At 37.5% G+C, this 16,432-nt stretch overlaps 1 protein-coding gene across 1 annotated transcript in view; it reads right to left on the bottom strand.

Moving 5' to 3' along the window:
- The window catches only part of adamts2a (ADAM metallopeptidase with thrombospondin type 1 motif, 2a), an 89,688-nt gene that overhangs the window by 44,779 nt on the left and 28,477 nt on the right, over positions 1-16,432 (bottom strand). The window contains exon 3 of the mRNA XM_051876637.1: positions 12,746-12,914. Coding sequence (XP_051732597.1) covers positions 12,746-12,914 — 169 coding nt within the window. The remainder of the gene's footprint in view (positions 1-12,745; positions 12,915-16,432) is intronic.

The raw sequence follows: 16,432 nt of genomic DNA on the forward strand, positions 1-16,432 counted from the left end.
GAATGGAGATATTTGCAGCACTCAAGGATGCCGGTGTTCCTCCTTAATGTAAGACCAAGCCAACAGCTATTAGTCAATGGAACAACCGGAATGTTTTTGTTTCAGGGATGGGAAAAACGTTAAATGAAAAACACATGCTGTCACACATTTCCATGTACACATACATACAGCCACACATACAAACCTATATGTTCTCCGATGGCTAGCTAGAGGCATTATGGCACATTTGGCATGCTGTGGGTTGATAAGTGTGGGCTGAAATGTCGGGGTGACTGAGGTGAAGAGAAACTGACGAAAGTGCAGAAATGACACTCTTCTCAAATGCAGTGACAAGTGCTTAGAGGGGGGTGCTTAGAGTGAGAGAAGGCTCAGATTTTTTCCACCTTTATATGTAAGGTCATCTCCAATTATATTTGGTATGAGACCTATTGCTTTTAATAGACAGATTTGCATCCACATATTTTGCAAATTTGCATAAAAATCATGGATGGAAAACCACTGATTTACAACCCGAATTCCGGAAATGTTGGGACGTTATTTTAAATTTGAATAAAATGAAAACTAAAAGACTTTCAAATCACATGAGCCAATATTTTATTCACAATAGAACATAGATAACATAACAAATGTTTCAACTGAGAAATTTTAAAATTTTATGCACAGAATGAGCTCATTTCAAATTTGATGCCTGTTACAGGTCTCAAAATAGTTGGGACGGGGGCATGTTTAGCATGATGTAGCATCTCCTCTTCTTTTCAAAACAGTTTGAAGATGTCTGGGCATCGAGGTTATGAGTTTCTGGAGTTTTGGTGTTGGAATTTGGTCCCATTCTTGCCTGATATAGGTTTCCAGCTGCAGAAGAGTTCATGGCCATCTTTGACATATTTTTTGTTTAATGATGCGCCAAATGTTCTCTATAGGTGAAAGATCTGGACTCCAGGCAGGCCAATTCAGCACCCGGACTGTTCTATGATAAAGTCATGCTGTTGTAATAGCTACAGTATGTGGTTTTGCATTGTACTGCTGAAATACACAAGGCCTTCCCTGAAATAGACATCGTCTAGAGGGAAGCATTTGTTGCTCTAAGACCTTTATATACCTTTCAGCATTCATAGTGCCTTCCAAAACATGCAAGCTGCCCATACCGTATGCACTTATGCACCCCCATACCATCAGAGATGCTGGCTTTTGAACTAAACGCTGATAATATGCTGGAAGGTCTCCCTCCTCTTTAGCCTGAAGGACACGGCGTCAGTGATTTCCAACTAGAATGTCAAATTTGGACTTGTCTGACCATAGAACACTTTTTCACTTTGAAACAGTCCATTTTAAATGAGCCTTGGCCCACAGGACACGACGGCGCTTCTGGACCACGTTCACATATGGCTTCCTTTTTGCATGATAGAGCTTTAGTTGGCATCTGCAGATGGCACGGTGGATTGTGTTTACCGACAGTGGTTTCTGGAAATATTCCTAGGCCCATTTAGTAATGTCATTGACACAATCATGCCGATGAGTGATGCAGTGTCGTCTGAGGGCCCGAAGACCACGGGCATCCAATAAAGGTCTTCGGCCTTGTCCCTTACCCACAGAGATTTCTCCAGGTTCTCTGAATCTTTTGATGATGTTATGCACTGTAGATGATGAGATTTGCAAAGCCTTTGCAATTTGACATTGAGGAACATTGTTTTTAAAGTATTCCACAATCTTTTTACGCATTCTTTCACAGATTGGAGAGCCTCTGCCCATCTTGACTTCTGAGAGACTCTGCCTCTCTAAGACATCCCTTTTATAGCAAATCATGTTACAGACCTGATATCAATTAACTTAATTAGTTGCTAGATGTTCTCCCGGCTGAATCTTTTCAAAATTTCTTGCTTTTTCAGCCATTTGTTGCCCCCGTGCCAACTATTTTAAGACCTGTAGCAGGCATCAAATTTGAAATGAGCTCATTTAGTGGATAAAAGTGTAAAATTTCTCAGTTTAAACATTTGTTGTTATCTATGTTATATTGTGAATAAAATATTGGCTCATGTGGTTTGAAAGTCTTTTAGTTTTCATTTTATTCAAATTTAAAAAACGTCCCAACATTTCCGGAATTTGGGTTGTAGATTTTTAGTGTTTTATTCTTAATTTATTAAGTCAGAATAGTATAGAATGGAAATAATTATTGGCTTATTGGTATTAGAAAGAATTACATCCCCTGCATCCCTAATTAAACTTGCAACTTGGATTAAAACATGCTTAATAATTAGCATGCCCTCCATTTAGTTTGAAAAACAGCTGTCCTCAAATGGGAAACAGTCCACCTAGGAGAAAATCTCTGGCTTCACCGGTATTATTCTGATAGGTCTGTGAACAAAATGGCAAAAGCAATGTTTGTAGAGAAAGCACAAAGTATTGATGATTCAGTATTGTGAAGGCTAGCCCTCTTTCTCAGGTTACAGTAACAGGAAGTCCTTTTATGATTGTGTAAGTGAACAGAATAAGAGCTTTCTAGAAAGAGTGCTGCCACAGATGGCAGACACGTCCAAAAAGTCCAATAAATTAAGAAAATCATACATAACCCCTTGTTAACATGTTCACCACTGTCCTGAGTTACATCATTATAGAGTCAATACAGATCTATAAGGCCAAAAAAAAGTCAAGGTCAAATCTGGTCCATACATGTGCATAGTAATTCACAAAACAACTCTCTAAAGCAGTTATCTAAACCAAATAAACTATAAAGAAATTATATAAACAGAGCAGAGGAGTTTTCCAGAATATCTGATTATGAAACCTGGGGAAAAAGCCTCTCACCCTTCTCTCCTCCCACTATTTTTGCAGCAATTCTGAATTGTGAACGCTGCACGTCTGCCAAGTAGAACTTAAAGTCTCATCAAGCTTTGCCACGTAGACACTGGCTGCCTGAGTCCAGAATGTCTCTGCTGGAATTCAATGAGAGCCGCAGCTTCTCATACACACACACACGTTCCAGCTGATGTCGCCAAAGACCTGCTCGCTCAAAACACGGAGATTCACTTACAGATATATTGTCCTGTTATTTTTAGTACCGGCTTGGGCATATCCGCACTTCCACAATACAATACAACATCAAGCTTACTGCCACATGTGTAACCTTTCCACTCAAGTTAAAGCTGAATATTGTGTTCTGATAAACAGACACACCCCTAAGGGTTATGACTGATTTATGGCTTTAATTTGATGTGTAAGGGAAAAAAAAGTATATACTGCTGTGTTGAAACAATCGTCTGAAATGTGAGAGAAAATGCTTATCAGAGTTGCTGACTTCAGTCTTTATACTGACCATACACACTTCACTTTTAAACTATGTTTTAGAATCTTAATTTTAAACACAATTAAAAAGTAACATGTTGTCAAGACAACCAGCGTGCATGCACAAAACAAAACAAACAAAAGAAAAACCTTGAGGCAAACTTGAGGCTTTGGTTCAAAACGGGTTTATTTGTTTGTTCCTCACTATTTTTATTCTTGTATAAATACATTTATCCTGTGTTCAAAGAATTTTGGAAACACTAATTGACTTGTCATTATTGCAAGCAAAGTGCACTACCATGTTTAGGGTCAGTAAGATAATTTTTTTGAAGAATTTACTACTTTTATTTAGCAAGGATGCATTAAATTGATCAAAAGTGACATTAGAGACATTTACATATAATTTTACAAGTGATTTCTAGTTCAAATAAATGTTTTTTTGAACATTCTATTCATCAAAAAAAAAAAAAAAAAAATGCCAGCAAGACAAGTATAGTGCTTACACTGTGGAGGAGAGAGTCTCAGTCAGCAAATAATAATAAGTAACACAAAAACAACTTAAGGTATTACTTCCAATAAAAGTACTTATGTAAATGTAATAAGTTAAGGCCCATTCACAGTATTTATAATGTTGACCATAACCATATAAGGTTTGAAAATCGTTTATTATAATAGGCCACGTACACACTGCAGCTAAATTCGACTGTCAGTTCACCTTTTAGTGATTAATCGCGTTCTGTACACACACAGTTCAGTAAAATACAGGAGTGACAACCGCATTCTTCAACCGAATTAACTCCCGAAAAATACAGGTAGTGACAACCGCATTTACAGAAATTCTATGCAGTGTGTACGGAACCGAACTGAACAACTAGTTGTTAATGACGTTTTTATTAACGGCTGCGTCCGAAAACTGGAAAATGCTGCCTTCGGAGGACACATTTCAAGGTAGGAAGGCATCAAGGCACGTCCGAAATCAATGTTAGCTTCACTTCCTGTTTCCTAAGATACCTTCATCTGATCGATTTTTGAAGGCAGCATAGATGTATCCTTAGCTGCCTTTGATATCCCACAATCCTGTGCTTTCCATTCTGTGACAGTTGAGCTAGAAAAATAAAGATGGCGTCCGAAAGTTGCGTTAGCTGGCCAGTTTGTGAGTAAATGTACATTTTTGATCAACATTTTCCACTTTTGATGTAATTTCTAGCGAGAAATTACACCTGTAGTAATTAAATATTTGTGTAGTTCTCACCAAAGCTCGCGCTATATTGCTGTAAATCATCAAACTCTTATGCTGCCTCAGAAGTCTGTCCGAAATCCGTTTCATGAGGTGCCTTCATGCACAAACGCTGCCTTACAAGTCATTGCTTGATAAGGCAGCGAGGCAGCAAGTCAGCTACGTAGGTTTTCGGACGCAGCAAACGTTCATCTCTTCTGTATGCGCAGTGAATCACATGGAAAGCACAAGCCTTGACTCATTCGAGTTGCCAGATCTTGCTAGAAAAATCAGCGAACAAGAATAAGCCCACAATAAACCGAAATAAATCCAAATGCTTTATGCTGAAAATAAGACCAAAATATCGCGATTCATGTCTGCTCACTTTAATAACTCAATAAACCCATTCGCTTTATGAGACGATCTTAAACAACAAGCCCAAAAACGCTTATAATGAGTGATCATGGCAACACAGAAAGAGCGCGCTCTGTGTGAAACAGGCTGTACACGCATAGACAAAACACGATGCCTCCGTCGACTGTGTTAGTGTGTTTAGTTAAATTGCTGAAAATAATGAGTGTTTTGTCACTGTAATATTACTTTGGTCACAATAACGTCACTATGGTTTCCAAGCTGTCAATCATCGCATTTTCGAGAGTGAGTCGTGTTCCGTACACACATGTAACGATAATTTAGGGGATTCACTCCCGCATTTAAATGCGGTTGTCACTCCTGAAACTTACAGTGTGTATGTGGCCATAGAAGAATGAAGTCCACACCACAACCATAACAATAATGACAAAGAGGAACGATATTGTTGGGATCCCTTTCAGAGGATTTTGTTTTAGTTGATGAACGATAGCCAATTAAAATCCATTTGACTTTAAAGCTGCAGTCCATAACTTTTTTTTTGGTTAAAAATGATTCAAAATCAGTTATTGAGCAAGTACATAACCAGCCAGTGTTCAAAACTATCTCCTTACCTTAGCCCGATTCACAACAGTAAGCTTGTAATAATGTTTCCTAATCCGGATGGTACTGGTGAGTTTCGAGCATGCAGCCGTTCGTCTTTGCGTCATTATGTCACGTCTGTTTTACGTTGCATGTGGGAGGATGCTACAGGCGGCTGATCATAGACTTTCTCACAGCAGCTGCAATAATTAAACTTATCGTTTTGATGGCGGATTGTAATCCAGAAAGATCCAAATGACAATCATCAGTGACAACTGGAGATTAACCCGTAGTCAAAAGCAAAAGACTTCGGACTGCGGAGTGGCTACAGAAATTGAAATCTACAGGTAACGCTAATACACACTAAATACACATAGTCACGCAATGCTGATGTTGTTAACATTAACAATTTTTAGAACAAAGTATAATAATAATAATAATAATTTGCATGGTTTGATGTGTTCCGAGCTAAGCTCGTTAGATTTAATCACCATTAGCAGCGTGATTTATTGTAATGCTTTTTTTCTCAGTTGTTCAGAACAAAAGTGGCAGACATGTTACTTGTTCAGATGACATTTTCTTGGTGAAAATTCTTATTTTGGTCATACTTCCAAGATGTAGAATCTGTGATTCTGAAGTACAGTACCCACCGGTGAGGCGACTGACAACAAACATTGGATTCATCTGTGCTGAGGAGCCGTGCCGATGCACAACCCATGTAAAGATGATAATTCCGCAAATAACTGCAATTGCAGGTTTCAAACAGAGATGGCGACAAAGAGGCAAAACTTATGGAGTGCAGCTTTAAATATAAAGAATAAACATTATTGTCCATTGGTGTAAATGTCAATACAGTTTTCATTCTTGGTGTGATTGGGCCTTTACTATTTATGATGCATAAAGTAATATTGTAACATCGCTTTTAAAGGTAAAATAAAAGTAAATAGCTTTTTAAAGCTGTTACTTTTAAAAGTAACATTGTCCAACACTGGTAATGATTACAGCGCTAATCCTAAAGTCCTTTAAAAAGGATTTTATTTCTGTATTTCTGTCAAATAGTCAACACAGGGCTCTATTATGCAGTACTGCAGTTAAGCAATTCATGCAGCCCTCTAAAACAACAAGGCTGGGAAGAAAAATGAAAACGCGAAGGGACTATGACACATGTCGAGCCTCTCCATATCCCCCGGCTGAACTCGACCGCTCAAACTCAAAGTGACATGTGAATCCTTTTTAGAGAAGTTTATGACTTTATCCAGTCACTCTGCTGCTCCTCTCCTCACACGTCTCACACGGGATGCTGAGAGAGACAAAGATGGGGGTGGAGGGGTATTAACAGCCTGGGCAATGACTCAGCCCTGGAGAACTTTTTTTCACTTCATCCACGTACTGTATCCTGGCTCGGATCCATTTAGCAGGTAATAGTACTACCAAAACTGAAAAAATCTGTCATTATTTACTCACTAGAATTGTCCATTTTTGAAGAAACTATTTCTCAAGACATGGCTAGTTTAAGCTTTGATAGACAGTGAAGCTCTGTTTTTAAACTAGTTCAAATGGATACAGCCTAAGCAGTATTTGCAAAGAAATTTGAAATTGCAATAATGGTTTGAGATTTGCGAATTATTTGAGTCTTGGTAGCATCAGTGAGAATGGATTGAAAATTACAAACCAATTAGTAATAGTCTGCCATGTATGCGATTATTTTCCAGCAAGTGTTTATAAATGTATGGAGTTTCCTGTATAGTTATAGTGGTGTAAAGTATTTGAGTAAATGTAATTAGTTACTGTACTTAACCCATTTTAGCCCACCGGCAACTATAGTTGCCGCAGTGTATAGTTGTCATTTTCCTTTTGTATTTTTCTAGATGCTATCCATGTTTTATGTCTCAATGACATGCAAGAAAACAACCAAATAAAGGATTTCAAGAACAAAAAAAAGGTATTCACTTCCTTCCTGTCACATGAGGCTATCAACTTCCTACCCCTACTTCCAGGAAGCATGGCGAAGGCAAACCCTCCCAAAGAAATTTAATTTTCATGTTACTAATAAATATTTTTTGTTGACATATATATATATCTACATAATCATGAAGGTCTCTAGAATAATCCAAACAAGACAAATCTTACAAGAGATCTATAGTTTTTGGCATACTTAGTCAAAAGTCCAAGCGGCAACTATAGTTGCCAGTGGGCAAATTACTTGTAAGTACATATATCAAGGGGAAATGGGGTATACTGTGGATAGGTTAATAAATCAAGGTTATTAGTCTTGTTTAGTGCTTTTTGCTTTCACAATATCCCACCTAAAACATACACTCTAAAAAGTAATGGGTTAAAAACAACCCAAAAAGCTGGGTTGAAAATGGACAAACCCAGCAATTGGGTTGTTTTAACCCAGCGGTTGGGTTAAATGTTTGCCCAACGTGCTGGGTAGTTTTCAGAGATGGGCAGTATTTTAATTAAATGTATTTAAAATATGTATTTAATTATTTTTGAGTATTTTGTAATTTGTATTTTCTTTAACAAAGAAAAAATCAAATGTAATTTGTAATTAAATACTTTGAGAGACGATATTGTGTATTTAAAATACATTCAAATATGTTATTTTATTCTCACATACAATAACTTTCATCACCATGCTTAAAGATAGAGTAGGTCTGTATTCTGTAACTGTATAATTCTATATTTGAATTGTTCATTGGGGTTCTACAACAAAATCAATAAATACAGAGTGAAAAAAAAAAAAAAAGATAGAGTAGGTCATTTTCAGAGAGGCTAGCAATAGTGAGCTAGCTTTGAAAGCATAAGATCCCACCCTCCATTCAGAGCATCTCCAAAACCATGCCTTCTCCAAATCACATGAACGCAAACAGCAGGGAGCAAAAACGTCATGAGAGACAGCGTTAAACTACCTCATATCTCAAAGCACATACTAACATTACAATAATAATGAACATAAACAACTTAAAGATCACTGACCTGTACCACCTGACTGCTGCAGATTCATTTTGGCATTGATATATTGTTGATAGTGATCTGATTGGCTGACACTTCCATTGCCGCTTGAAAAGTTGAGAAATTTTTTTAACTTCTGCCGTTAGCAACGCGAGTGAAGCGATGCAACCGAACCCACAATTCAGTTTGACAATGCATGACGTCACCCATTCAAAGTAAAGCGTTAACGCCGACGCCCTGTGTGAATGCACCTTAAAGGTGGCTGCTGTTTTGGTTGTGGAGCTCATGACTGACGTCTGTCTAACTCTGCATAGCATAATAAAGTGCTGATAATGTGTGATGTCTGGTAAGAATACATATGTTGACAGGTAGAACATTGTATCATTGCATTCGGACTGAATACAATGATTGGGCGAACATTTTATTGTCCTACGCCTTCCACAGATGATATACATATTTAGACCATTAAATTAGTGATTGCTATCAGGATGAGAAAAGACTTTCAACCAGCATAACAAAAAATGTTTCTGTAACAAATCACCTACCCTGCCTTTAATAGGACTACCAAATAGCCTATCACAGTTTTTTGGCTAGATGCAAGCAAATCATGTGACACATCCTATTGGATCTATTCCAGCACACTCATTGTGAACAACATCAGAAGCAGGTAAAGAAGCTGCTTTTGTGCTCAGTCAAACTGCTTTAAGGTAAAGTATCTAGTAAAATATACTATCAGATATTATTCACTGAATGTCTTTATAGGACAGAAGATTAACGCAAATAGCTAGAACTCGTGAATTGACTTGCTAGCTAAAGCATGACGTGCGCTGTCTAGTGTTGCGCGAATCACAGTTATATCCACGGGTGCTGTAGATAATCCGCGGATGGGTGGGTCAAGTAATAAACAATATCGTTCTGATTAATTGCGAGAGAAAACACAGTCGGTCGTGTCTTAAATTAATGTAATCGTTTGGGTGAAAACTGGATGTGTGTCAGTATATTCAGTCTGTGCATTCTTTCCTAAAGTGACAACAGCCTATTAAACCTGCTGCTGTCTGTCATTAATGTTATTCAAGCAACAAAAGAAAAAGACAAAATCACTCACTGCTCCTGACTGAATAACTTTAGTATCTTTATAAGGATCATTAATCTATATTTAATTCACACAGTGATTGATTATTCATTTTCTGTATTATTTCTTACTTGAATGCTACTGTTAAATAGTTGTTAGTGCTTTTTAAATGCTTTGGCTATACATAGCAACTGAGAGCATCTCTCTCTTATGTGTATCTAACGCCACTGTTACTCTCACACTTCAAATGATTGTGTAAATTTTGTTTGTATTTTCAAATGACAAATTACTTGTATTTTAATTAAATACATTTTTTCACAGCAGTATTTTGTATTTTATTTAAATACATTTGATGAGTAAGTAATTTGTCATTTGTAACTAAATACTTTTTGATGTATTTGTGCCCATCTCTGGTAGTTTTATTTAAACTATTGTTTAAAAATTACTATATGGCTGACTTAAAATTAACCCAAAATAGGTTGGAAATTAAAAATCAGACATAATTACTAGAGGCAACAATAATAATCAAAAGGTTAACATTTATTAATAAGCAATTTAATAAATGTCTATTGTTTAATTATTATTCATTTAACTTATTAATAAATGCTCATTTATTAAACCTTAAATAAAGGTTAATTTCCAAAATACTTTGGGTTAATTTTAAGCAAGCAATACAGCAATTTTTAAACAACTGTTGAGTTAAATAAAACTGCCCAGCAGGTTGAGCAAACATTTAACCCAACCGCTGGGTTAAAACAACCCAATTGCTGGGTTTGTCCATTTTCAACCCAACTTTTTGGGTTGTTTTTAACCCAGCATTTTTTAGAGTGTAACTTCACTGATATCTCTATAAATAGAATAAATCTTTCAACAGCTCTACTGTCCCACCCCCGTGTCCTGTGTAATGTTTTCTTCATTCTATTTATTTTTATTTATTTATTTTCATTTAACTTTTTGATACACACTGCCCTGTTGGGGCAACTTAATGGCTGCACTTTGTTCTGCACTATGTTCCACCACTTTAAGACAAATGGATTTGTTGTTTGTTGTTTTTTTCATATTCAAGAGATTATAAGCTAGATGCAACCTTTTTGGGTTCACATCGAAAGTTCTTCGACTTTTATACATAATAAAACTGTTTATGAATAAAGATTGATCTGTTGAAAGCAGTTATTTTGAGTTAGATGCCAAATGTTCTCCTCCTAGTTAAATTTTACATTGAGGGGGTGCATACAACATATTTGCCCACCGGCAACTATAGTTGCTGCACATTCAAATATGATTTTCAAGAGAAAAACAAAAACCTGGGGAAAATAAATGCAGAACATGTTCACATAGGACACTATTAACATGACTATATGCATGAAACCATTCAGAAAAAATTTGGGCACAAATATCTTTTTGGCTACTTTTTAGTGCTACTGAGTATCAAAGATATTAGCAACTTTTACTCTCTACTTGACTACGTTTTTGAATAAGTAAATGTACTTTTTACTCCAATACATTTGTGATGAGTAATGCAATTACACATTACATTTTGCATGTCACCTAACTTTTTCTGCAGCAGTTTACTTCTGCTATAAACAAACAATGCTGCCATCTACAGGGCATTATGCGTTTTGCCTTTACTCATCCAAACTGGTCAACAAAGCTTTTAATTATTTTTATTTTATTTTTACTTAACATTATTTTATTTTATATATTGACAAGACCTTTTTGAAGGATATTGGTTTACTTGTGCACTTATTAGAACATGAGCTTAACTGAGGCTTGAGATTTTGTAGGCTGTTGTGTCAACCTTGATTTATTGCAATTTTGAGGTGTTGTTTAATTTTGATTTTAGAAAATAAACATGATTTCTCATCTTACAAATCAACTGTTTCTTATTTTAACTGGCATGTCTCTTAGGTTTTGAGGACTAGTGCATCTTTGAACCTACATTCAGCACGAGTAAAATACTGAAGTACGTTTAAAATCAGATACTCTAAGACTTTTACTCAAGTCGTATTGGAACTGGTGACTTGTAACTTGTAATGGAATCATCTTCACTGTAACGTTTCTGTACTTTTACTCAAGTATGGTTTTCAGGTACTCTTTACACCTCTGGTTATAACTGTATAGTGCCTATATACAGTATATACTAGGGCTCTCAACGTTAACACATTAACGCATGTGATTAATTCAAAATCCTTGATGCGTTAAAATAATTTAACATAAATAACGCAAATAAACTATTGAAGCATGCAAAATTGCGTCATTAATATAATTTACGTCACGCAGTTAGAAGATCTTAGAAGTTGAGAGCATCTACAGTACAATGGCGCACGCACCTGTAACCCAGTTAGGCGGAAATTTCCATTCAAGCCCTTTAACCTGATTTCGCTTCTCTGTTTGTGATCAGATCATTTTAAACTGCAAAACTCAGGGAAAGTTTTTAGTCCAATGATCCAGTAAGCAAATTCATGCAAACAATCAGTCCAAACAGTGCTAATGTAAAGAAAACCAGGCCAGATGATACACAAACTATGTTTCTCAGCTGGATAAAGCAAACCAGTGTCTCGCTAGTAAAGTTTTGATGGATGAGGATTGCAATCAAGGTAAAGAAGATTGAAGTGACATACAGGAGTTGTACAGTAAGAATGTGTTATATTAATGCGCAAACGTGGTCTTGTTTGGTATGGCAACTTGACTTGTCTAAAATGTAAACAAGCTCTTTAAAATGATGTATGCTTAATTTCACAACAAGTGTGCGATTAATTGCGATTAAAATTTTTACTCTATTGATAGCCCTAGTATATACATGCTGTAGATTTTTGTTTGTTTCAGTACCTATTCTGGCAGGAATTTAGTTTATTTAAACCAAAACCTCTCAGCAATTAGGGAGGAAGGAGAGGGTCAGTGAGCTGTTGATGTTAACTCACATTAATGTGCATTAAAATTAATGTATTTACATTATGGTGGGCCCAGGGAAAATGCTGGTAAAGCAAATAGAAATCTGAATTACTGGGTCAACCAGGCAAGCAGAAAATTCCTTACTGCTGAGCCCTGCTAACTTAACCATCAAGCCTCCCTTAGCCAACTAGTTTCATCAGAAAGGAAAAGCCAGACCAGCATCAAACCTCCATAAACCAGCATGGACCAGTATAGAAATTCACATTGATTCAACGGCAGGAAACTGAACCTCAGCATCCCTCCATAGTCATCAGCATGCATGTGAAGGACTCGCTGCAGCGCTCCATGACGAGCTGGTGTCATAAAGGGGATCTGACCTCTGGGGTGAAAGTCAGCGGGCTGATTGACGGCCGGCTTCTTGATGTCAGAGGAGCGGTAGACGATGTGATGACGCCCGGGTCCTCCTTCCTCCTCTCCTGTCATGTCGCCTCCTCTCTCCAGTGGCTCGATAAAAAACTCCTCTTGACCTGCACGGATCATCCCCGCCTGACAGGTTTGAAAGAGAGAAAGAGAGGTTATGTTTTTCAAAGGCAGGTACAGCACAAAGCTTGCACATCAAGTCCATTAAGCGAATCAGCTATAAGGGCTATTTCTGTAAGCCTGCTATATCATGTTTTCATCAGCTTTGGAAGAAACCCTCGGGCAACCCGATCTCTGAATCGATCCATCCTCTTTCTGCGTCTAACTCATGTGTCCGGGCCCCAACCATCTCTAAAACTCTGTGACATTGCCTGTCATAAGCAAAAACAAACTCTCGCTAATGTTTCTGAACAATTCGCCGCTTTTAGGGAGCAAACATGAGATTGTCTTGTTTGTGCAGTTTAAAGATGAGTGAGAATAGTCTACGAGGGCAAAGAGGGAAATCCAAACCGCGAGCGAAGATCAATATGAATCTCTCTGCCAGAGTGAACAAACTCACTGACAGACACACTTGACAGCTCATGTTCCGTTCTCGCTGTGTCTAGTTTAGATTCGTTGGCTTTGAGCGACGAGCCGCGTCCACTGCCAGGGGTGCTGAGAACGTAATGAGAGAGAGAGAGAGAGAGTCTACCAGGCTTTAGGCACATGGGACCAATCGATTGTAGGACACATCGCAGTCCCTACGACTTATTGGCTTTTCCCTGCCAGAGCGCAGGGTCTTTTCCCTTTGCTTCCATAGCAAATTAGACAGCCAAAACGAGAGCACAAATTGAATGGCAATGCTAGACCTCTTCTCTGATATGGTGGAATATCAAATGTGAACTTCAAAAAGGGCTGTTAAAGTCACGCTGGAGCCCCCTCAGTCATCACAATACTGAAGCCCGGCAGAGTGCAGGCCGCTGAGCTAGTCGTTTAGCTTGGTCTCCCAGGAAATATTACACAGCGAGTGGTCCCACCACCTCCCTTACTTCCTCCTGCTTCCCCCGAGGGTTCATTACGAAGGAAATGCCCGTGCGCTGCATAAATCGACACCACTGCATGAAGGGCTGCCGTTGCATGTGGTCTACACTAACTGAAAGTGCTGATGTAAAAACAAAATACACTCACATATACTTTTGTCCTCTCCCAAAATCCACTCAAAACAGTGTGTGTTGTCTCTATTGCAAATGGAAATGACAGTGTCACCAGAGGTTAAAGAAGCCTTTCCTTTCTTAATGACCTGAATGCGTCTACATTCTGCATTTGGGAAAAAGTGAGTAATTAATAGTATAATGCAAATCTGCCATCCACATCCATCTATCATAAACGTACTTCACAAAGTCCCGGGGGGGGTGGGGGTTCCTTCTGGAGCGAAGTGATGCGTTTGTGTAAAAAAAAAGAAAAAAATCCATATATAACAAGTTATGAAGTAAAATATCTACACTTTAAAAAGGAATTGTTGGTTCAACTTAAAAAAGTAAGTAACCTGATTGACTTAAAATTTTGAGTTCATTTAAATAAAAAATTTGAGTTAATACAATGAAGGCGATTGATTTAATCAAAAGAAACTTAAAATATTATGTTATCTGAACTACATTAATTATCTAAGCTAATTTGACAAAAGAAAAAATATGATAACAAATCATGAAAAAGTTTTTTTACAGTGTAGCATCCGCCAGACCGCATTCTGTATTCAACTTACTAAGAAAGTGTAAAACTCTTAAAGTTCAAAAAGCTTACTCTACGTCCTACGCCTTCCTTATTCAACTTAAGGAAAAAGCTTAACTGATGCGACGGCAGTTTACACTCTTCATAAGTTCAATATGAAAGGCGGTCTGGTGGAAGCTAGATATTTAATATGGATATTTTTTTACAGAAACGCTTCGCTTTGCTCCAGAAGAACTTTATTGACCCCCCAACCGGAGCCATGTGGAGTATATTTATGATGGATGGATGTGGATGGAAACACTTTCTTCAACTCATACTCGTTGGTATCGCTCACTGCCATTATAAAGCTTGGATGCGTCAGGATATTTATTAATATTTCTCCGATGTGTTCGTCAGAAAGAAGAAAGTCATATACACCTAGAATGGCTTGAGGGTGAGTAAAGCTTGGGCTAAATTTCATTTGTAAGTGAACTAATCATTTAAGGTTAAAAAAATATAAACACACAGACACACACACACACACACGCTATTGTTCAAAAGTTTGGGGTCGGTAAGTTGTTAATGTTTTGAAAGAAGAAAAAATGCAGTTTATTTCTTAAAATGTCATTTATATATATATATATTTCAAGGGTTTTATGTTTTAGTAAAAAGTAGTAGAAATATGTTTAAATTGTTAATCAAACAGTAGTTTAGTAAAGTGGCGTTTTTCTCCGTCCAAACTAGTGTTTCAAGTGTTTCCAAAATCGTTTCTGTCATCTTTGCAGGAATGTAAGTTTTGAAGTCAAATGTATCCTCTTGGGAGAGTCTTCAAAAGGATCAGAAATGCTATCTCAGTGTGGACGGATGGCTAAAACATAGAGAAAAAGATGCAACAAAGAGGAACAATATTGTTGGGATCCCTTTCAGAGCATTTTGTTTTAGTCGATTAACAAATGTATCCAAATTAGTGTAGATGTAGCAATAAATTATCCTTATGGCAGTCATTCAAGTCAGTCAGATGAACACTTCCTGTTTAAGTGGGCAGATGTTAAAGAAAAATCTGAGCACCTTTGAAAAATTCTTGTTCAGAGTTTGGGAACAAAGCATTGTTTCCAATGACATTTTACCAAAAAACACAAGGAACTGAGGCTGAGCGACTACTTGGAAAAACTAGTCACTATACAATTTTACAGGACAATCGAACATGTCTGCACTTCAACTGACTAATTCTTCCCATTTGGAGTCCTTTGGGACATCTCCAGATCCTGTAATCTGAAATGGAACCCGTCATCAAAACCGAAGCCCCTCTTTCCTCATGGAGAAACTATGGCTAATGCCTATCTTTTGGCCCTCTCGAGCACACATAGTTAGGCTCTAATGGTTTTAAATGAACAAGCTATAGTAAAATGGTCTGGTTTGTTACAGTCTAAGCACAGAAACACAGCACAAAACCTCCAACAGAACAAGCCAGGCCAGCTGCACCATCCAACTTCATCCAAGACCTCCATATCAGCGAGACTGTGGTTGGGCGGACTTCAACCGGTCTGAAGTGTCTCTATCTGCCAAAATATCCAAGAGAGAGTTCATGAGCAGATTCAGAAGCATTATCTGTGTTTGTATGCGCATGAATGTGTGGAAACAGGCCACCCTCCCTGTCCAATAAGAAATCCACAACCCTCTGTATGTGTGTGATTGCTCATAAAGCTGATATTTGTTTGACTCTGACAGCTACAAAACAATGAGCACTGTAGCTATTCTATTGCCACTATGGCTTCAAGTTTTCTTTACTTCACCTGGCCACATTGGCTCTAACATAACTTTTCTTGTTGTCAAATTTAACAGGAACTGATAGCCAAGATACTTTAGCAAGGTATATCTCAATGTCCCGCCGCCTAGCAAATTACTGTCTCCACTTCAAAGAGTGAGAAATATTTTTCATTTACACCCAATCCACACCT

The sequence above is a fragment of the Ctenopharyngodon idella genome, chromosome 21 (assembly GCF_019924925.1).
Source record: "Ctenopharyngodon idella isolate HZGC_01 chromosome 21, HZGC01, whole genome shotgun sequence".
Classification (NCBI taxonomy): Eukaryota; Metazoa; Chordata; class Actinopteri; order Cypriniformes; family Xenocyprididae; genus Ctenopharyngodon; species Ctenopharyngodon idella.